This window comes from Mustela nivalis, assembly GCF_964662115.1.
Source record: "Mustela nivalis genome assembly, chromosome: 19".
In the NCBI taxonomy this organism is placed as follows: domain Eukaryota; kingdom Metazoa; phylum Chordata; class Mammalia; order Carnivora; family Mustelidae; genus Mustela; species Mustela nivalis.
Genome location: NC_139038.1, coordinates 17,166,289 through 17,187,412, shown reverse-complemented (window position 1 = coordinate 17,187,412; position 21,124 = coordinate 17,166,289). Strand labels below are relative to the sequence as shown.

General features: G+C 58.8%; 3 protein-coding genes across 7 annotated transcripts; 1 reads left to right on the top strand and 2 right to left on the bottom strand.

The window, feature by feature from the left end:
- Positions 1–150: 150 nt before the first annotated feature.
- Positions 151–11,544, bottom strand: CLN3 (CLN3 lysosomal/endosomal transmembrane protein, battenin). Of its 3 annotated transcripts, none has more exons than XM_082714630.1 (18): positions 11,493–11,544; positions 11,064–11,189; positions 10,161–10,365; positions 9,871–9,975; positions 9,624–9,702; positions 8,586–8,682; positions 7,191–7,262; positions 6,757–6,836; positions 6,530–6,615; positions 5,925–5,997; positions 5,668–5,811; positions 4,745–4,857; positions 3,386–3,432; positions 3,235–3,303; positions 3,084–3,139; positions 2,861–2,954; positions 643–783; positions 151–528 (listed from the first exon to the last, which is right to left on the bottom strand). In XM_082714630.1, exons 4-18 carry the CDS (start codon positions 9,914–9,916, stop codon positions 409–411), a joined length of 1,317 nt encoding a protein of 438 aa, XP_082570756.1. In that variant the 5' UTR covers positions 9,917–9,975; positions 10,161–10,365; positions 11,064–11,189; positions 11,493–11,544; the 3' UTR covers positions 151–408. The 3 variants fall into 3 exon arrangements, with proteins under 3 accessions (XP_082570756.1, XP_082570754.1, XP_082570755.1); XM_082714628.1 differs by adding an exon at positions 10,835–10,958 and having other exon boundaries at positions 11,064–11,543; XM_082714629.1 differs by having other exon boundaries at positions 11,064–11,523.
- Positions 11,148–16,599, top strand: APOBR (apolipoprotein B receptor). 2 transcript variants are annotated; one of them, XM_082714563.1, is made up of 4 exons: positions 11,148–11,228; positions 12,351–15,329; positions 15,412–15,677; positions 15,769–16,599. In XM_082714563.1, exons 1-4 carry the CDS (start codon positions 11,202–11,204, stop codon positions 15,836–15,838), a joined length of 3,342 nt encoding a protein of 1,113 aa, XP_082570689.1. In that variant the 5' UTR covers positions 11,148–11,201; the 3' UTR covers positions 15,839–16,599. The 2 variants fall into 2 exon arrangements, with proteins under 2 accessions (XP_082570689.1, XP_082570688.1); XM_082714562.1 differs by lacking the exon at positions 11,148–11,228 and adding an exon at positions 11,926–12,010.
- IL27 (interleukin 27) lies at positions 16,477–21,107 on the bottom strand. Of its 2 annotated transcripts, none has more exons than XM_082714648.1 (5): positions 20,953–21,107; positions 18,843–19,015; positions 18,661–18,759; positions 18,088–18,246; positions 16,477–17,011 (listed from the first exon to the last, which is right to left on the bottom strand). In XM_082714648.1, exons 1-5 carry the CDS (start codon positions 20,981–20,983, stop codon positions 16,760–16,762), a joined length of 714 nt encoding a protein of 237 aa, XP_082570774.1. In that variant the 5' UTR covers positions 20,984–21,107; the 3' UTR covers positions 16,477–16,759. The 2 variants fall into 2 exon arrangements, with proteins under 2 accessions (XP_082570774.1, XP_082570775.1); XM_082714649.1 differs by having other exon boundaries at positions 18,867–19,015; positions 20,953–21,075.
- Between the last annotated feature and the right edge of the window lie 17 nt (positions 21,108–21,124).

Sequence of the window (21,124 nt, the reverse complement as noted above, 5' to 3'; positions counted from 1 at the left end):
TGAGTGAATGAATAAGTAAAGCCTCAAAGACCAGGTAGAAATCTGCTGAAATGCTTTCTTTATACTCTCCTGCATGTATTTCAAAGTGGGTTTGTATTACTCATATAACAAAAGAACATTTTGTTTCCAAGCAGAAAAATGGCACAGGGGTCAATTAATAAAATAGGCATTTATTCTGAGGATGTAACGCCACGAAGGAAGTCCCCAAGGCCAGCCTGGGAGAGGGCGAACACTGCCGGCTCGCTCAAAGGAGAACAGGACCGCCGCGTGTGTCTGCACCCCAGCCGCTCAGGCAAGCCTGGGGCAGGGCTCATGGGTGAGCTCTGGGCTGTGCGCCTGTGGTCTGACTCGGCCGCCGGTCAGCGCAGGCCCAGATTAGTGTGTCCCGTGTCCTGAGAAGCCGGAGTGTCAAGGCAGGTTACAAAGGAAGTCGTGCAGGGGCAGGGCCAGGAGCCCCGACAGGGAGATTCCGAAAGTGTCAGAGATACAGGCAGCCGCCATGGCAAATTCCCGGTGCTCGTCACTCGTCTGCGGAGGGCAGAAGCAGGGGTGAGGCTCCGGTCCTAGCTGCCCCAGCCCAGGCCTTGCCCAGAGAGGCTCACGCCCAGCCGCCCCCGCAACCCTCCCCCGGCCCATGCTGACCTCCAGGGCAATCTGGTGGAAGGTGTTCACGTAGGCGGCACCTCCGAGAAGCCCCTCATACAGAACGACCAGGAAGACGAGGTAGATGCTGGGCAGGAAGCTCAGCCCCACGTCCACCAGCAGGAAGGCCAGGTTGAGGCACTGCGGAGGCAGGTGGCGGGGAGGGCTGAGCCTGGGACCAGAGGCTGCGGTCCCACCCAGGGGCCCCGGTTCGGGGAGAGGCTGAGGAGAGGGCTGGCAGACCCGGATGAAATCCCAGCACCCCACTGGCCTACCAGACCCTGGGATCTGGGGCAGGCCTTCTCCTGAGCCTGTCCTGGCCCCTGGATGCCACAGGTCCCTCTCCCAACCGTGCCTTGGCTCAGGTCGTCCCTGGAACACCGTTCTCTTTCCCGCGCGTGGGATCTCCTGGTCCCCACTGCTCCCGGCTCAGCTTGGAGCAGGACCCTTCCCGCTCCTGGGCGCTCGCGCCTTCTCCCAAGGGTTCCCTGAAGAGAGAGGCCCGCCCCTCCCCCGCTATGTTACCAGACTGAGACTATGGGTGTCGACGAGCAGTTCTCGACTGGGAGTAATTTTTGCCACTCAGGGGACACTTGGCAATGGCTAAACATGTTCCTGGCTGGAGGGGAGGGAGTGGGTGGAGGCCGCGGACACCGCTCAGCTCTGCAGTGCACGGGACAGCCCCGCAACAAAGAACGATCCAACCCCCAATGTCAACAGCACCGAGGTTGAGAAACTCTGGCTACGGCGTTCTCGCGTCTTTAAGGAGGACTCTCTGACCCCACCCAAGGGAGTAGGTCTCCCCTCTGGGGCCCAGTCCTCCACAGGACCCCAGGGTCCCAGGCCTGAGCCGTGGCGGCGCACATATCTGACTGCACACACAGGTCACTGGGAATCACGTGACCCACACAGGCCTTGCCCTCGAAGGTTCTAGTTCATTACGTCTGAGGTGAGCTCAGAGATCTGCCTTTAAAAGAACACATCCCCGGGGTGCCTGGGTGGCTCAGTGGGTTGAGGCCTCTGCCTTCAGCTCGGGTCGTGGTCTTGGGGTCCTGGGATCGAGCCCCGCATCAGGCTCTCTGCTCGGCGAGGAGCTTGCTTCCCCCTCTATCTCTGCCTGCTGCTCTGCCTACTTGTGGTCTCTCTCTGCATCAGAAAAATTTAAAAAATCTTAAAAAAAAAAAACAAAAACACACATCCCAGCAATGCTCATATGACTGGCGACACCCCGCTAATGCATCTGTCTGTAGCACGTGGCCAGGCGCTTTCTGTAATGAAATTCAATGATTCTAAGTCTCTCATTCTATGGAAAATCCTAAGCTATGCATTTCAGTGGCGTCTAATGAAGAACCTCCGAGTTCAGAATTGTTGACATGATTTGGGGCCTTCGGGGTCCGAGGCCCTGGGCTGGCGTCCCCACTCAGACCAAGAGAGAGAAAGCTGACGGACAGCCACAGGGTCCTGCCGTAACCGTCAAGGGCAAACTATATTTGGTTTCTACTTTTTTATCCTAGAACTGGACTCAGTTTATTGAAAAGGGCTTTCCTGGACCAAAGGAAGGTTAATTTTGACAGTAACTTCCAGGGGCGACAGACTCGTGACCTTGAAGGCTGGTTCTGTGAAGCTACTTTGGTTGGACCATGGGCCAGAACGGTGTGTGTTCGCTCAACACTGTGCTACTTCCACTACACGGAGTTAACTTTGCTCACCAGCCTTGTGGTAAAATGACCTGTTGGCTGTGACACTGTTGATTTTGTTGTAACAAACCACCCAGAATAAAAGAACGGTACTATTTTTTTTAAATCTACAGAAACACTATTTGAAAGCCTGTGTCTCTGCCTGAGGCTCGTGGAAATAAGGATTAAGTGCGTGCTCCCAGTGGATTAAAACACTTCTCATCTCTGTGTGTCCAAACCACCCTGAGAAGTAGATGCTGGCTGTGGCGGGTTCACAGACGAGGCCATCTCGGCTCAGGCAGGTTCAGGGACCTGCCCGACATCACACAGCTACAGAGAACGGAAGCTGGGATTTGCGCCCCGGTTTTGCTGGGCTCCCAAGGCCACACGTTTTACACAGAGCCAGAGCCCTGCTGGCCTTCTGGTCCCTGCGCTCAGAACCTGACGGCGAGCAACACACTTCCTGGAAAAGTGGGAAGCAAGCCTGGGGTCTGGGAAGCTGGGAGCCAAGGTGGGAACGGAGCGAGGGCTGGGCTCGGTACCTGCAGCAGGGCCAGGACCCACGTGAAACGGATGTGACAGCAGCGGAGAGAGGAGCGGGAAACAAAGACGCCGGCCTGGTAGAGCATCTGGTACCTTCGATGCGGGCAGGGAGGAGGAAGCAGCCCCTTAGCAGCGTGGCCGCCGCCACCCCCAGGCCCTAGCCTCAAGGGCTCCCCTTCAAGCCTCTGCCCGTCCGGCCACCCTCCCCCTCACCTTTCTTACCAGCGATACTGCTGAGCGTGACTCAGGGACGTGTTCCGGAAGAACAGGAGCTCAAACTGCAGCAAAGAGTGGGCAGGGCAGGTGGTCGGAGACCTGCAGGGCCCCGCCTCGACAGCTCCTTCCACCTGCACCCCCAGCAGCCCTCACTCACCAGCCCCTGATTGATGAAATACTCCGCGAAGTAAACCACCACCAGGGGGACGATGTAGGGCAGCAGGCCCTGCAAGAGGCAGCAGACGTTGAAGTAGGCGGCCGGCAGCGGGGCACCGGCCACAGGGGGCGCCAGAGCCACCCAGCCATACCTTGAACACCGTCCACCTTTCCGGAAGGGAGAGGTTTGACCTGGATTCTGCAGGGAGGGAGGGGAGGGCCGGTGAGTGGGGCACACGGACTCGGCAGTGGGGGGGCTGGCGGGAAGGGCCAGCCACTTCACACGCTCAGCGTGAATGCACTCAAAGGCCACTGGACTGTACAACCAAAAATGGTTAAGGGGCGCCTGCGTGGTTCAGTCCCTTGAGTGTCCGTCTGACTCTTGATTTCAACTCCGATCATGATCTCTGGGTCTCGAGATCGAGCCCCCATCGCGCTCTGCACTTAAGATTTTTTTTCTCCCTCTGCCCCCCAAAATGGTTAAATTGGTAAACTTTACCAGATTTAAAAAGGGGGGGGGGATTATCAGGTGGGACGTCTCCATGGCTCTTGTACTGTCTGATAGCCATCCAGCTCCAACCCACCCAGTTCACAGTGGCCCCTTCCTTCTGCTTCTCGAACATTCAAGCTCCTTCCCACCTCAGGATCTCAGCCCATGCTGTTCCCCTGGCCTACGACCTGACTCCTTGTCTCTCAAAATTCAGCCCGATGACCCCTCCTCCAAAAGGCCTTCACAGACCATGGTCTCTAGGTGGGGCCCTTCTCTATCCCCCCCCCTGCCCTAGTTCCTAGCAGCAATCCCTGCTGTCTGTCTGGCCAGCACTTACCGAAACTTAAAAAATAACATCTTTCTGATTCAGCTACTTGTTTATGAATGGGCCCCCTTCCTCATCTGTCACCCGGTCCCTACAGCGCTCATCAATCAGCACATGGTGGGGCGCCTGGGGGGCTCCGTGGGTTAAAGCCTCTGCCTTCGGCTCAGGTCATGATCTCAGGGTCCTGGGATCGAGCCCTGCATGGGGCTCTCTGCTCCACAGGGAGCCTGCTTCCTCCTCTCTCTCTGCCTGCCTCTCTGCCTACTTGTGATCTCTCTCTGTCAAATAAATAAATAAAATCTTTAAAAAAAAAATCAGCACAAGGTAAGTACTCACTGAGCAGTTCTTTTTACTTTTTTTAAAGATTTATTTATTTTTGAGAGAGAGAACGTGAGGGGGGGTAAAGGGAGAGAGAGACTCTCAAGCAGACTCCACGCTCAGTGTGGAGCCCAAGGCGGGGCTCGATCCCTCAAACCTGAGAGGATGGGCTGAAATGCACTCTAGGACCAGACACTTAACCGACTGAGCCACTCCGGCGTCCAGCGTGTACCTCTTTAGTAGACGAATGCGACTGGCTCTTCCCACAACCAGCACTGCTGTCCACCTGCCCTCCCGACCGCATCCGCCACAGAGAGGAAAGGCTACCGCCCCTCTGGGGACAGAGTGATGGCTCCGAGGGACTCCCGGGTCTCCTACCTGGCTGTGACTCCGGAGCCTCGCTGCCCATCAGAGGCTGCCGAGCAGAGGTCTCTGCCTCCTCTTCCCCTCCAGGGTCCTGGGGCGCAGGAGGTGTGAGCAAACAGAAATAGCTAGAACCGGCGGGAGGAAGATGAGACGGAAGGCCCTCTGTCGGGCTGGAGGGGCCGCCCCCTCCCAGGGGAGCCCCCCCCCACTTCCTCACTCCTTGTGAGCCCCACCCCCATCCTGTGCCAGAAAGCTCCGGCTGCAGAAAGGTGCTTCCTGCCTTAGAGCTGAGATTTGTCTCCTTGTTTTTGCTGCCCGGGGGCCCGGATGCCACCCATTCTGCCTGCTGGCTCACACGGAGCAGGTCTGCTCTGTTTTCTTGTCATTGTTACTCTGATGATCATTCCGTGTTCATTCTGTGCTGGGCCCAAACTTCTCCCCTTTCAGTCTCTTCCAACAGAGACCATGTCTACACTCGGCCGTGTCTAGACTCCTCTAATATAAATTTTTTTTTTTTTTTTGCTTATGATTTTCTTTGAAATTGATTCACTTTTTCTACACGGCCTCATCCCAAGCAATCATCGGTGAAATCACAGGATTGACCAGCTAATTAACATTTTTTCCCAATAGGCTCAAAATCAGTAATATAAAGTCCACCCCACCCCCCCGGCCCCCTGCCAGCCACTCATCTCGGGATCCACTCCATACTGGATGCCAGGTGCGCGTCTCCCCCCAGGGAAGCAAGGAGTGCTGGAGAGGTGAGGCACCCTATCGCACCCTGTAGAGCCAACACGCAGCAGCTCCAGAACTCAAACCAGTCCTCTCCCAGGCCGGAACCCACATGCCCTCTTTACGAGGCTGCTGGGATCTGGAGATTGGGAGCCTGATCTAGTTCTCCCCTGGGCTCCCTCATCCGCCCAGCCCAGGCAGCCTACCTGGCCAGCAGCAAAGCAGGGACACCCAGCATGGACAGCAGGGTGTGCTGCGGGGAGAGGCCGGCCTGGGTGAGGCCCAGATAGGACAGCGCTCCCAGCAGCCCTGCTCCCCCAGTGCCGGAGGACCACCAGGAGATCACAGCCCTGAGAAGAAAGGGAGAGCTGAGGAAGGACCCAGGCCTGCACCCGGGGCTGCTCTCGCCCACTCCCAGCACACCCGGGGCTGCTCTCGCCCACTCCCAGCTCCTCCTGCTTACCTGGGGTAGAAGGCGGTGAGCGAGAGGAAGGTGACCTCCCCCAGGCCGGACGAGATACTAGCCAAGACCACACCTGGGGGGGGGACAAGCATGGCGATGGCCACACGTGGCCTCAGCCGTCCCCCCAATCCCGAGGGGTCCGGCCACAGCCTCCCCTGCGTCAGCTCAGATCCCTGGACAGGGGGGCTTCTGGGAGAAGGAGAACTTACCCGCCCCCCCACATGCCTCTCACAGGGAATGGGACCCCCTCTCTACCCAGTTACCGACACCGGAGCAAGAACTCACCCTGGGCGCCTTGGCCGCCCCTCCCTCCCCCCCGTCATGGAGTCCTGGTGACTCTGCTCATCTCGAGCTCCGTGTACTACACCCCTTTCCTCCGGTCTCTGCACCCTGACCCCTGACCCCAACCACCCCCCCCAAAATGACCTCGTCTCCCATCTCCTCCTCATGACAGGCCCAGCAGGCTTCTGAGGGTTACAAAAACAATCCCCTTCCTCTCCGAAGCGGGGGAGGGTACCCCTTCCTCTCCGAAGCGGGGGAGGGTACCCCACAATGCTGTTCCGGCTCCTCTGGGTTCCCCACCTGACACAAAACCTCACACTCACCGCACAGGCTGGTCCCCACTGAATGAGAAAACGCAACCAGGAGGAAGCTTCCGGCAGCACAAATCCCACTGACGAGAACCCGGGGGCTGAGGGCCAGAGGTAGGGAGGGAAGAGGGGGGTCAACCTCTGCCTGCAGCGCCCTGACCCTCCCGCCACTGCCTGGGCCCTCACGGCCGCCCCGCTCTTGGGGTCCTGCCTGCCCTTTTGCCGGCCACCCCCTCTCAGACCTGTAGGGCAGCAGGTGCAGACCCAGGGGAGCCAGCAGTTTGATGACGAGGGTGGGGAGGATATCTGCCAGGAGCACTGCCTGGAACAGAAGAACGGAATGAGAGCCCCGATGGTCCCAGGGACAAGCCTCCCAACCAAGTGACCAAGGGCAGACCGACACCTGCTACAGACACAGGCTCTGAGGTCAGATAGGTCTGGGTTCAAGTCCCAGCTCTGGGGCTCCTTAGCTTTGTGTCAAGAGCTTCAGTTCCCTTGTCTGAAAAATGGAGGCTGGTTACAGCGCTCAGCTCGTAGGACTGCTGGGGATTACATGAGCCGACGGACGCCACACACAGAAAAGGCTCAGCAAATGTCTTATTTATGATGATCGTGGCGGCCGCAGCAGGTGCTGAGGGAGGGGGCGGGGGGTGGGGAGGACCAGATGGGTACTCACCGCCGTGGAGACGGAGTTGCAGTCAAATCGAGAGGAGCTATTGTGGGGGGTGAGGGGTGGGTCCGGGTTCACCTGGCGACAGAGGAAGGTCTTTCACCCAGAGAGGTGACACAGAAAGGGCCTGGCTCCAGTGCCAGCTCAGCCCTGACTTGAGGGATGGCCTTGGGTCAACACTGGCCTTTTGGGACCTCAGTTTCTCTATGTGCACAATGGGGCCGGGGAAGCTTACCGCACAAAGCTCAAACTAAGGACCCAAAGCCCTAAGATGGCCCCGTACATGGGCTCTAGTTGGGTAACACACTCAGGAGCTTTCGTTTTTTAAAAATTGAGGCTTCCAAATTTTTACTGTCATTCTAGAACAAGGCACAGGTAGGCGAGTGAGCCACATCCTCCCTAAGCACCTTATTTCCTCTGATGTAAATATATTTATAAGGACTTCTTCTAATGGAGGCCTGGGTGTGGTTGCCACACCGGTTTCGGGGAGCGGGCCTCTCTATGCCCAGTCTGGAAATGCGTCCCTCTCTCCGGAGGATGAGAAAGGAGAGTCGCTTAGAGATCCACGCGGGTGGGCTTAAGCCACACCCCCACGGGGACCCTTTCCTCTTCGCCCTACTCCCCTCAGGCCCCCAGGAGGACGTCCCGTTTTTTAAAGCCCTGGGACTCCGAGCCTGGTCTCATTTGTTTCCCTGCTGGGCTCATGTGTGGACCACCTGAGCACCCCTTGACCTGAGGATTTGAAGTAACTACCTTAGGCAGACACGTGAATATGTAAATGCCAACGTTTTAGATAATTCTATGAAGTCTTTGTAGCTACTCAGCCAAGGGGGAAAATGGCTTTCCAGAAAAGCTGATCTTGGACCAAATTCCCTGTTGGACTTGAACTTGCAAGGTGGTGACTGTAATCCTTTGGCACTTACACCCCCCCAGCCCCACCCCCGCCTCCAGCTCATCATAGACAAAAGGTTCTTAACTAGAGGTGATTATACCCCCCAGGGAACATCTGGCAATGCCTGGAGACATTCTCCTCTGAACTACTGAACAGGAGGTATGCTACTGGTAGAGGACAGGGGTGCTGTTAAGCACTGTACGATGCCCAGGAAAGCCCCACAACAAAGAATTCTCCAGCCTAAAATTAACAGCGCTGCGGTTAAGAAGCGCTTTCATAGACCATGGCCCCACCCAGCCAACCTTTGAGTTTATATCCGTGGCACCAATCGATGCTTAAAAACCCTTCCTTGCTCTGTGGTCTGGGAAGCTGGAACTTCAGCCCCCTTGCCCCACCCCTGGGCCACCCCCATTCCGTTACTTTCTCAAAGGGGGTTCCTGCTCTAGGGGGAGTCCCCCATCTTCCCATAAGGACTAAATATGGTGGTGGCATTAGAGACGGTCACTTACATGGCTCTGGTTCCCAGATGCCCTCTGGTGGCTAAGGATGTCATGCGCAGCGCTGAGCATCACCACGTAGGAGAAGTTGTTACAAAGGCCCAGGAGCCTGGAGTGAGCAGGATAGGCATTTTTTCCCCATCAGTTTTATTGAGATATAACTGACATATAAGAACAGATCTTAAACCTCCTTCCAGGCTTAATCCGCTCACAGTCCTAGCACCAAATCTCCCCTTCCTGTGGCCTTCCAACAGCTCGCCTGTTCTTCTCTCTCACCAGGCCCCATTTCCATTTCAGTGGTAGGGCTAGAAATACAGGCTTTGGGATGATACCAAAGTAGCATACCTCCTTTATGACCCCTATAAGAAGGATCTTTTCTTGCTTACTCTCATTTCCCAGAGCTGCACTCAGTGATGGGAAAGGAACTGGGCCCAGTGCCAGAGATTTCATGGGCTCTTTTCACAAGCCCAGGAAGTGGTTCCGAAGCCTTTCTTCCCATTTTGCTGCTGTCAAGGAGAGAGGCTCAGAGAGGTGATGGGACTCTTTCGGAATCACACGTGAAGACACGTCCAACCCAGTGCGCCACCTAAGCCCTCAAGGTTCAGGTTAGCACCGGAAGGGTTTCCCAAGGCTCAAAACTGGAATGATTTCAGGAGGTAGATGGACGGCCTTTTAAAAAAGTGTAGGTGCATTTATTAAAACGTGCATTAGGAAAAACACTGGCTTCCTGTCCAGAGCAGTGATTTAAAGTTTTCTTCTAAAAAAAATACATGTATTTACAAATTTAAAGTCTGAATTCCTTGGAGTGAAAACATGAAGTAGTCCCCCAGCCGACAGGAGGACCTGGTCCAAGCCTGAAGGTGGGAGGTAAGTGTTGAGTCCAGTGTTGGAAGTTTCCAAGCTGCCTTAGGGCAAACCAATGGCTTCGGTCAATATTTGTGAATTCAGCTCCTTTCTTACAGCTCAGCTCTTTCGTCCCTTTTTCCTCCTGTTGCTCCCCAACTCTTCCCACCCCATTTTTACTTCTGCTGCACTCCTCGGGCCACTCACCAGAAGCCCATCACGTTCCTCCAAAGGGCGCCCTGCCGGTCCAACAGAGGGGACCGGGGTTCCGGGGCCGTCTCCTCCCCTGGCAGGGCGAGAAGGAGAGAGCATGACCCCCACCCCACTCGCCGGTGCACGAGGGCCCCCCGGGCGTCCTCCCTGGGGCCGAGCCAGCGCCCGAGCCGCAGCCCCGAGTCAGGTGGGTCGCGGGGCAGAGGCTGTCCCTCTCGGGAGCGCGGGCGGGAATACGCACCGTCGCAGTCGGAGAGGCGCCGCCGCGAGCCCGCGCAGCCCCCCATGGCTTCACGTTCCAAGTCAGCGAGGGTCCAGGGCTGGCTCCAGCCCGGCGGCTGAGGGTCTGCGACACGGGAGAAGGATCCACGCCCCGCTGCAGGGCCCGGCTCCGGCTTCCCCGCTGCACCCGCGCGGGGCGACCCACCCCGTTACCCCGGGGGCCCATCTCGCGCCCTCGCACGCCCACTCGGCCCCACCCATGGGACGCTGCCCGGCCCCCGTGAAGGCAGGGGCCTCCGCGGTCTGTACCTTTAAGAGCAGCGGCGAGCTCGGCGCGGAGGGGCCGCAGGTCGGCGGGTCACGTGACGGCGCCCGCCGGGCCCCTCATCACGTGCTTGGAGGTCCCACCCCCCTCAACTTCCGGGTGCGCTCTGTGTCTCGGCTTCGGGCTCTCCCAGCCTCGGGACGGGGGCCAGAGAGGGGCCGGGAGAACCCTGGAACCGCTGCTCTAGCCCTGGAGCGGGTGGGATCAACGAGAGGAGCCGTCGCGTTAGAGCAGCGGGACGCGAGGGCTTGGCCTTCCTTGCCAGGACTAGGCATGGCGGCGAGCTGCTTCAGCTCCTTTCCCGGCCCTCCAATTGCCAGAAATAAATATGGCCACCGGGCTACTCTAGTCCCGGTTTCTGGCGGGGAACAAAGCCCGCTTCGGGGGACTCTGATTCCTCTCTGTCGCCCGTAGACGGCTTCAAGACCTCAAAATCAAGATAACTCTCGGGAGACTTTCTGTCTATTGGCAGTATCCCAAGCATTAAAGAGATCCCTTTCCCCAAATTATCCCAGAACCAAAGAATATCCCAGAAATATCGACCCCCCCCTGGTGTTACACGTGAGAAAACAAAAAAAAGGAAAGTTGCTGGTAATGATACAAGGTTAGACCTAAAGCTGGCGGGACAGACTCTTGTTAACAGTAGGAACTAGAATACCAGAGGCAGACATGCTTGGCTCCGCAGGCTGCGGTGGGACTCCTGCCTGCATCAAGAATGCTTAGACCAGAGGATTCTAGGGCTTCTGATTCTGATTCCGATTCTGTGATCTCATCTGGTTTGTCTAGTTGGAAATTTGGAAAGTGGGGATCAGGCAGGGGATTGCGGGAAGAGGTGTAGATCAAAGTCGCTTCCTATAGTTCAAAATAAGAAGTGATTGTTCTCTTACCTTCCTCTAGGTGGTAAAGCAGCATCCTGAATTTTCTTCATTGAGTCGTTCTGCTAATCTCTTCTATGGGCTTCCACCAGCTGGTGCTCACCTCTGCCAGCTCTTTCTCACCATCAAGTCCTCAGACTGCTATTTGAAATGTGCCCCCTTTGGTCTGCTTTCCAGGTTACTCAACCAGTGAAAAATGGGGTCCTACTACCCATGCGGGACCTTACAAACTCAGTAACATGTCACACATGGCCTCTGCCTTTGAGGAACTCACAGGAAGGTGGACGGTAGACACAAATAACCACAATACAAAGCTTGGCCAAGTTTTGTTTCACAAGAATGACTACCGATGAGGGAATGGGCACTGGAGCCACCAATCCAGCCCCTTCTTCCCCTTAAGGAAGCATTAATGACCCTAAAATGAGAAGCCAAAGCTCTTACCAGCCCCTCTGCACTCCCACTCCTTGTCCCTAGGCAAAACAGGAACCACAAACCCCAGCTTCCTCTCACAGAGTGGCTGTGGCTTGGGGGGAGCAGGAAATGGCTGAGGTGTGAATACAAGACCTGAGTCACTTGAGCTGCTCTTGCCACACGCCCCCTCCCCCCGCTCCCCTCCCCAATTCTGAGGTCTCCTGCTCCCAGGTTTTTCTTTATGGTCTCCCCCCTTGCTCTTCAGCTCCAAATAGGCACCTGAGTCCCCTGTGCGATGCACACCCATTGCCCAGCCCAGGCTGGGAGCTGCTGTGGGCATTGCAGAGGGTGGGCAGGGCCTGGATAGGGGGTGCGTCAGGGAGACACAGGGGAAGAGGAAGTGTCTTGGGCCCTGGGGAAGACTGCCTTGTCTCAGTAGGTGGGGGCGGTCATTTGTCAGCTTTCTGGACACACAGACAGAGACAGACAGGATGGATTTCCTCCGGCTACATCTCCCTGGGCTGCATCAGGCCTTGCGGGGAGCGCTGGTGAGAGGGGCAAAGAGATGCCAGAGAATTTCACCCTGCTCCCTGGGGCCTCACCTTCCCTCCTTTCTTTGAGACTCTCCTCATACTCACGATCCCTTTCTCAGGATCCGGTCGCCTCCTAGCCTGATCGTTTCTGGATTTCAATCCCCCCCACCTCCATAAACAACATCCACCTACCCCAAATCTAGCCCCTTTCCTCTTCCTTCTGCAAATCCAGTTCTCTTTCCCCTCCTAGAGCCCAGACCCCTCTTCTGTGGCCTGAGTTCCTCTGGGGCAGGGTCCCAAGGGAGAGGGCTGGGGCTCCCCTTAACGCCTTTGTCTCCTCCCCCTTCCCTTCTAGGAGTCCCTCAGCTCCTTTGTCTCCTACCTCATGGGAGATGAAGTCCCTACTGCAGACAGGAAGGCGGAGAGGGCGGCCGAGGACCTGGGAGAGGTGGCTGCGGGAAGGCAAGGGAGACCTGAACAGAAGGAAGCCCAGGAGGCCCTGGAGGGCCTTGGAGGCAGCCCGAGCCAGGAGGATGGAGAGCTCAGAGGGCCCAGAGAAGCTGGAAGACGCCAGGAGGGAAGTTCAGCTACAGAACAGACCTGGGCTTGGGAAGGAGGCAGCTCCCACAGGTCTCAGGCAGAGAGGCAAGACACTGGGGTCCAGGAGGCAGCCAAGGTTGCCAGGTGCCAGGAACCAAGGGCCCACTTAGAGGCCAGAAAGGCGTCCGAGGCAGGGTCTGAGGCTGGTGGAGACAACAGCAGCCAAGCCCAGGAGAGTCAAGGGCCCAGTGAGCAGGAAGTGAAGAGAGAGGAGACACTAAGAACCCGGGAACAGGAGGAGGAGGCGGAAGAGGTCAGGGAAAGAAAACCAGAGGTGGCCAGGAAGGCGGAGTCAGAGTGGACCTGGCACAGGGAGCCTGAGGGGGTGGAAGGTGCCGATGGGCAGAAGGTAGCAGGGGACAGCAGGGAGGCTCTAGAACCGGCCGAGGAGGCAACTGCAGAGGAGATCCGGGGGTCTGCAGCCAAGCAGGCCAGGCAGGAAGAAGAGCTGATGGTGGTCCTAAGGGGTAGTGAAGGCACAAGGGCACAGGAAGCACAGGAGTCGGGGACAGAATGTGAGGACAGGACAACCTCAGGCAGGGAGGAGGACGGGACAGCCTCAGGCAGGGAGGAGGACGGGACAGCCTCAGGCAGGGAGGAGGACTGTACAGCCTCAGGCAGGGAGGAGGACGGGACAGTCTCAGGCAGGGAGGAGGACGGGCCAGCCTCAGGCAGGGAGGAGGATGGGACAGCCTCAGGCAGGGAGGAGGACGGGACAGCCTCAGGCAGGGAGGAGGATGGGACAACCTCAGTCAGGGAGGAGGACGGGACAGCCTCAGGCAGGGAGGAGGATGGGACAACCTCAGGCAGGGAGGAGGACGGGACAGCCTCAGGCAGGGAGGAGGACGGGACAGCCTCAGCTGGAAAGGAGGGTGACCTCTCCGGAGCCAGGATGACAGAATATGGGGAAGTCTCAGGAGAAGAGCCCTCAGAGGGCACTGGGAAGACCTGGGCCTTCGGGGAAGCCTCCAGGGGAGAGCAGGAGGAGGAGGCCGGTGAGAACAGAGAGGCTGAGATGAGCTTTTCCCCCAAACAGACCCGGGTCCAGGGGACTGAGAACGCAGAAGAACCAGCTACGGAGCAGAGAGCAGGGGCGGAGGCTGCAGAGGGCCAGGGGTCAGAGGGGGAGGTAAGGGAGGGCTTTGAGGTCCAGGAAGATCAAGGAGCGAAAGACGCTGAGGGGAAGCCAACCTCAGTGATCAGGACTGTTCCAGCCCGTCTGGAGGAGGCGGCGGCGGCGGAAAAGGCCAAAGAGGAGGAAAAGGGCTGCCGGGTCTCAGAGGCTGCGTTGCCCAAGGACAACCTGGCAAATGAGCCTGAAGAGGATGCTGACCTTGAAGGGGCCCCGGGGGCCAGCAGTGCTGAGAAGGAGTCCAGCGGGGAGAGGAGTGATGGGGAGGCTCAGACAGGCGGAGCAGCACAGGCGGGTAGTGGGGCGGGGCGGGGCGACCCTGAGCATGAAGTCACGGAAGGCCGGGCACCTGAGCTGGTGGCAGGCCCCCAGACCCTGGCGGAGCAGCCCGAGGAAGAGCTCTGGGAAACTTCAGCCCTGAGGGAAGAGGAGATGGGACGGAGCCCGGAGGAATTCCCCGGGACCATGGGAGGCCTGGGTGGGGCAGAGGCCTGGGAGAGCCAGAGAAGGGACGCAGAGAGACGGGACACCCGGGAGGGAAAAGCCGATGCAGAAGAGGGGGAGGTTGCAGGAGGCCGGGCACCGGAGGAGCCCGAGGTTGGCCGAGAGTCTCCGTTCCCACGTGTCCCGGAGGCAGGCGGGGAGGGGAAGAAAGCCCAAGAAATAGGAGCAGAGGAGGGAGAGACCCTTGGAGCAGAGAGCCAGGGGCTGGGTGGAAGACATGGGGTAGACGCGGGGACAGGCCAGTCCCTGGGAGAGTCCGATGCCGGAGAAACCAAGGATGAGGAGGCGGAGGCCGCGGTGCCCTGGGCGGCAGACCCAAGGCCCGGTGGAGACGGGAGGCTTCAGGAGGCCACGCTGAGCCTCCAGGACAGCGAGGACCCAGGGGCCGGTTCTTTGGCCACTGAGCTAGCAAGGGATGATGTAGCTCTGGACGGAGGGGCCGCGGGGGCGGAGGGAGGGCCGGCAAGAGAGGCTGGGGAAGCTTGGGGCTCCGAAGGGAGACAGGAGGTTCCGGGAGGCGTGGAGCTGATGGAGGTGACACGGGGAGGACGCCGAGGCCGGCTGGGACTTGGCCCAGAGGGCTCAGCAGACGAGGAGGTGGCTGGCAGAGGGGCCCAGGCAGAGGCTTTGGGGGCCAGAGAGGGCGAGCCCAGGGGAGAGCGGGTGGAGCTCGGGGAGCCTGCAGTGGAGGAAGGAGGCTGTGGGATGGATGGCTTTACCTCGGGCTCCCAGGTGGTGAGGGCAGAGGGGACCGTGACCACAAGGGAAGCCGAGGGGCTCCCGGGGGGACAGACGCTGTTGAAAGACGAGGCTGTGGGATGGCCAGGGAAGGAGCAGGGGCAAGGCAGTGAGGGGGGGTGTGGGGAGCACCGACCCGAGGAAGAGGCAGACGGACCCCTTGACGCGGAGGATGCTGAGGAGACTGAAGGCCTGAGAGCGGAGGCCGAGGAGATTGTTCCAGAAGGCCCGGAGGACGTCCAGGGCCCGGAGGACCAGTCAACAAGCCAGGAGCCTGCAGAGGCCGAGCGTGGGCCCCACAGGGAGACGGGGGCGACGGCGGGAAGCGCCGGAGGGGGTGCTCGCGGCCTCTGGAGTGAGGTGAGAGCTCCAGCGGGACCGGGGCTGGATAGGGCAGAATCTCGCATCTGGCCCGCGGTACCCGGTGCCCCTTTCCCCACAGGCCCTGCTCCCTGGGGCTCTCCTGGACGTCTCCGCCTGCCGGAGCCGCGTCCTCCTGTCCCGCAACTCCTCGCTGCGCCGCTCCCGGCCCTCTTCCCGACGGACCCGCGGGCCTGAGCGGCAAGAGCTGCCTCCCAGCCCCGCACCCGAGGAACAGCTGTCAGCCCCGGAGCAGAGACTTCTCCAAGCAGAGGAGCCCCCAGAACCTAGCCCCCCAAAGCCTGAAGGGACCCCGCTGCCAGCCAGGAGAAGGCCCCTGGGACGTGGGTAAGCCCGGGGGGTGAGGTGGCTGGGCCGGGGTGCGGAGGAGGCTGTGGCCACCTGGAGGCCAGCGCCCATCCCCTGTCTCTGTCCGCAGGTTTGGCCTTGCACACACGGGTATGATGCAGGAATTGCAAGCCCGCCTGGGCCAGCCAAAGCCGCAGTGAGGGGCCCCTGAGCCCCCCGGGAGCCTGGCCCCGCGTGAGGGTAGAAGGACTGCCGAATCCTGCGTCGCCTCTCTCCATCTGCCACTCTGGACACGCTGTTTCTGCCTCTGGGCCTCAGCTTTTCGGTGTGTCATTCACGGAGCAGACAGAACCAGACGCCTGTGAGAACCATGCACTTGAGGAGCGTGACCCGGCGATGCGGCCCACCAGGACCGCCTCTCACGGCAGGTGCTCAGCACCTCTCCTGTCTGTCTTGGCCGTCTGGAGGACGGACGGGGCGCGACACGTCTCCGTGCAGCCTTGCCTCCCTGATTGCTCCCCAGACCCCCCCGGGGGCCTTCGGGGGAGCTGTGGAACAGTCACGCCAACCTTGGGGGTGGGAACTGGCCCAGAAGGAGGAGGTCCGTGGCGCCTCTGAGCTCCATTTGCGATGGGAAACAGAGGGGCACCAGAGACCTTGAGCTTTCCAAAATCTCGCAACTCTGCTAGTCACCATGGAAACCACCAGCCCAGCAAGCCAGAATAGAGGAAGAAGCCCCCAGAATTTAGGAGCAGAAAGAGGCCCAGGGTGGCCATAGGCTACTGACTCCTGTCCGTTGGGGGTCAGGTACCCCTTCTTTGAAAAGAAGAAGCCAAGGGAGGAAGAGAGTGCTTTATTACGCACCCCGCGTGGTGGCCTGACCCAAGGACAGCAAGCAGGCTCTGAAACAATAAATAAACCATCATTTCCCTAAACAATAAATAAATATCCAACAAATAAATATCTGCCAGGGACCGGAGGGGCCTTAAGTTATTGGGGAGGGGTTGGGGCGGGGAGCCAGTGGAGTCCTGCCTCGTTTAAGGCCCGTGAGCCGGAACTGTCCCGTTGCCCAGACTCCAGTCCTCGGGTCCTGAAGGGTGAAGGGATGAGAAGTCACCCCATCAGGGCCGGGAGTGGGACGCCGAGCCTCCCAAGGCCGGGGCTGTGTGTCCGGCATGGGAGAGCAAGACCAGGTCCCTCACGGCCCGAGCCAAGACAAGCTCCAAGGAGTGCAGCAGCTGGTAGGTGTAGAGGAGTCGGGCCCATGACGGCTGCGCTGACACCTGCGAGGGACTCCCGGGAGCCCGTTCGAGCCTCCCCTTCTGCTCCTCACTGTCCTCCTCCTCGGGGAGCTTGAGTCCTGCTGCCAGCTCCTGCGGGGAGATGCCCACAGGTCAGGCAACAGCCCAGCTGCGCCCCGGAGCGCATCCCTGTTCCTTTATGTGCCCGCTGGTACAGAGTGACATCAGAGATCGCGAGGTGCATGATATCCCCGGACAGCCTCTCCTTTAGAGCTGCCGTTATGTCACCATCTCCCACGTCCTGCCTGGTTTTTTTGGTTCAAGAAAATGGAAGTCAGGGGCGCCTGGTGGCTCAGTGGGTTAAGCCTCTGCATTTGGCTCGGGTCATGATCCCAGAGTCCTGGGATCGAGCCCCACATCGGGCTCTCTGCTCAGCACGGAGCCTGCTTCCCCCTCTCTCTCTGCCTGCCTCTGTGCCTGCTTGTGATCTCTGTCTGTCAAATAAATAAATAAAATCTTAAAAAAAAAAAAATGGAAGTCGTAGAGCAAGTCGCTGCTGCTGCTCATGGAGCCGACACCTTCATCCAGGATCGCCCTGGGCACTTGGGATTCCAGAAGTTCTTCTCTTAAGGGTCATCTTAGGATTGGAAATGGGCAGAGAGGTGGGAAGCTAGCTTTTAGGCTGCTTGCATTTTCTATTTTCCTTTTTTTTTTTTTTTTAAGATTTTATTTATTTCTCAGAGGGAGAGAGAGAGAGCACAAGCAGGGGGAGCAGTGGGCTCCCTGCTGAGCCGAGAGCCTGACGTGGGGCTCGATCCCAGGACCCTGGGACCATGACCTGAGCCGAAGGCAGATGCTTCACCGACTGAGCCACCCAGAAGACCCTATTTTCCTTTTGTTAAGAGGAAAATGCCAGTTTCCCTTGGGAATGTTCCGGAAGGCCTGGTGACGTGAGAGGCTGAGGGAGAAGGGAGCCAGGTTGGCTGCTGATGCCAACAGCCATTCTGGGAGCTTCAGGGCTGTTCAGACCAAGACCCCAAGAGAGGGCAGAGATTCAGGGGACAGAGCAAGCCCCCCCGAAAGAGGGCCTAGAGCATCTCCGTCCACACTTACCCAAACCTGTGTTTTTAAAAGGGAAGCAAAGACCTTCAATTTTTTGTGCTGGTCTCTGGGTGTTGAGGAGGCGGGGTGGTGGGGGAACACGCTACCTGGAAGCGTAGATGCCGCTGCAGATCCCGGAGGTCCAGCCTCACGGTCCACAGCTGCATCTTCTCGGAGCTGGTCCAGCCCCCCTGGCTCCCCAGGCCTCCCAAGAGGGCATGGAAGGGGCGAAGCATCTTGGAGAGGAAGCAGAGCCGGTCTGGGTCCTGTGGGAAGGAAGGGAAGGGGTCAGACACGCCTCACAGGCTGAGGATCCAACCCAGCCGCCTCTCCACCGTCCTGTCGCTCTCTGTCCGCAGCCCCGCTCTGACCCCTTCTTCACCACCCCCTTTCACCATCCATCGCCTCACTTGTGTTTTTATCTTGTCTCTAGCCTCCTTCCAACCCTAGCCCCACTCCTCGTCCCAAACCTCTCTCCCTCTCTTCTGTATGTACGACCTCATTCTCACACCACTCCTTGCTTCCAGCTGAGCCTTTATATCCAAGGACATACTCAGCCTCATCCAGATCTGATTCCTTCCCAAATCCATTTTCTGTTCGATCCCCGACTTCCATCTCCACCCACCCGGCCCAGCCTTACTGCCAGCTCTCCTGCCCCAATCCACCGTCCACCAACTCACAGAGAGGCTGTGCCAGGCCTGGAAGGTCAGGGAGACGTTGGGGAGCTGATCCCCCAGGGGCAGGAGGTCCAGGCGCACTCCTGGCAGGTGGGATTCAGCCTGTGGGGCAAGGTCTGTTAGTGAGGGCCAGAGGGAGTGGGGATTTGCCCACCCTCGAAACCGGTGGCATCAGGGAGACTCACAAAGCGGTGGGCGTGGGTCCGAACCTCGGACAGCAGCTTCCTGGCGAGCTGCAGGCTGACCCTGAACTCCTTCCGCAACTCCTGCAGGCTCAGGGGGGACCTCCCTGGCGGCCTCGGGAATCCCCAGACACCAGCTCGAGCCAGGAGCAAGGAGAGCAGCAGAAGGCCGAGCCCTGGAGAGAGGGGGAGGTGGTGGGTCAGATGCGGGCAAAGCTTGAGAAGAACTCATGTGCCCTTTGTAGCCTGTGCTCTGGGCAAGCCCTGTGCGCCGTCTCGCTGACCCCGCACAGCCATCAATAAGAGGGAAGCTTTTGAGGATACCCTATGACCTCTCTGTGTGAAAGGAAAGAAGTTACCCCTTGTCCAAGACAGACACAGCCTTGCACGGAGCACCCACCTTTGCAAGCAGATGTCAGGCTGGATCTTGATCCCCACTAACTGCCTTGGCTAAATGTCTTTTTCAGTGAACAGCTTGCTCAGCTATATGTGGTACCCGGGGGCTATCGTATTCTTATATTTTGCAGATGAGGAACATGAGGCTCGGTGAAGTTGACCAGCCCAAGTTCAAATAGCTAGAGGGTGAGGGAACCAGGACTGGATTCCAGATCTGCCCGAACGCAGAGCCTGGGTGCTTCCCCCAGGGAACTTAGAGGAGGCAGCCACCTCCCCTGCAATGGGCATGCTGTGTTCTGCCAGAGGATTCCTTGAGCTTAGCCAGGCAGCTCTGATGGCCTGAACTAGAGCCCCGGGGGTGGGCGGGCAGTGCCGGAGGCTCTATCCCAGGGAGTCAGAGGGACGGCTTGGTCCAGCCACCGCCAAGGCAGGTGGGTCACTCTGCAGTGTTGGAAGAACAGGGTGTGCCAGGAAAAGGAGGAGCGCCCAGACTGGGAGGCAGAACCTCTCTTTCTCGTCCAGGTTCTTCCCTCGAGCAAGTCCTCTGTCTCTGTGTCTCAGGCTCCCATCTATAAAATGGGGGAGTGAGACCAGCTGGTTTCTGAAAGTACTTCCTGCTCCGTGTTTCCTGGAAAGAAGAGCAGGGGTGGCTCGGGTGGGAGCCACGGGAAGCCGGCGGTGTCTGGCGGTTTCTCCATCGGGGAGAGGAAATCGAGCAATCACTGGAGTTACACAATTCTCGAAACACAAACCAAAACCAGGCTCGAAGTCTAAGTCTGTTCCTGCTCACCCTCCTCTCCATGCCTCTCCCCTGCCTGATCTTGATCTCTAACCCCTGGGCTCCGCTCCCCGAATTGTCCTATAAATAAAGACCAAGGGAGGTTTCTGGGTACTTCCATTCACCAATGTACTTCCAGAGGTGGGGGGCAGCGCCTGCGACCCCCGTGTTCAGGATCCCCTGGCTTAGGGACCCCTCTGTCATCCCAGAGACTTCCGATGGTGTGGGGTTCCTCTTAGCTCTATTTTGAGGGAAAGTGCGTGCCCCCAGGCTCTGGTGGCTATTGCCCACCCAGCACTGAGCTGGGCCATTTCCTACTCTGCATCCTGTCTGAGCTCTGGGGTCCAGACCTTTCCCAGGGCTTCTCCCTACCCTCTGTACCCAGTCCTGGGTCTTTGGCCTTGGCTCTATTCCCATTCTCTAGCCCTTGGTCCTTACCGTGGCCCTACTATCTGCTCCTCTTCCTGTGGCCCTGGCTCCAGGCTCTGACTCCTTGAGTCACCCACAGAGGATCGGATCTCCTTCCAAGCTACAGACCCTTGGCCCACTTAGGCTGCTGACTCCTTGGCCTCAGCCCCACACTCCAGCCAACTCCTGCTGTGCTTTCTCTGTCAGCCCCCGTTGTCAGCCAGACTGTCCTGTGCTCATTCACTCAAACCGAACTCTTCATTTACACGCTTGGTCCTGGTCCTGGTCCAACTGCCTGCCCGCCTCTTTCTCATCCTGTCCTCCGACCAGCCCTGGCTGACCGATCACCCCCCGTCTCTCCTGCACCCGCATGCATGTCAGACCCATTCCCATTCTCCGGTTGACCGAATCCCGTATTCTTAGTCTTGGCCCAGTAGCCGCCCCGTCCACACCCATCAAGCCCTCCCACCCCCTGCCCAGTGTCCGCCAGGCTTGCCCACCCTCCACCCCCAGCCCTGGCTTCGGACTCACGCCAGCCAAGGTCGCCTGCCATCTGGCCCATAGCGGGGCCCAGCCCGTGTGGCCAGCCATCTCCCGGGCCGGGGTCTTATACCGGGGGCCGCGCCGGTTTCACTTTCCGTCCTGCTTGTACTTTCGTCTTCTCTCCTCACCACCCCTTGCTGAAATGGGGAAATGTCATTTC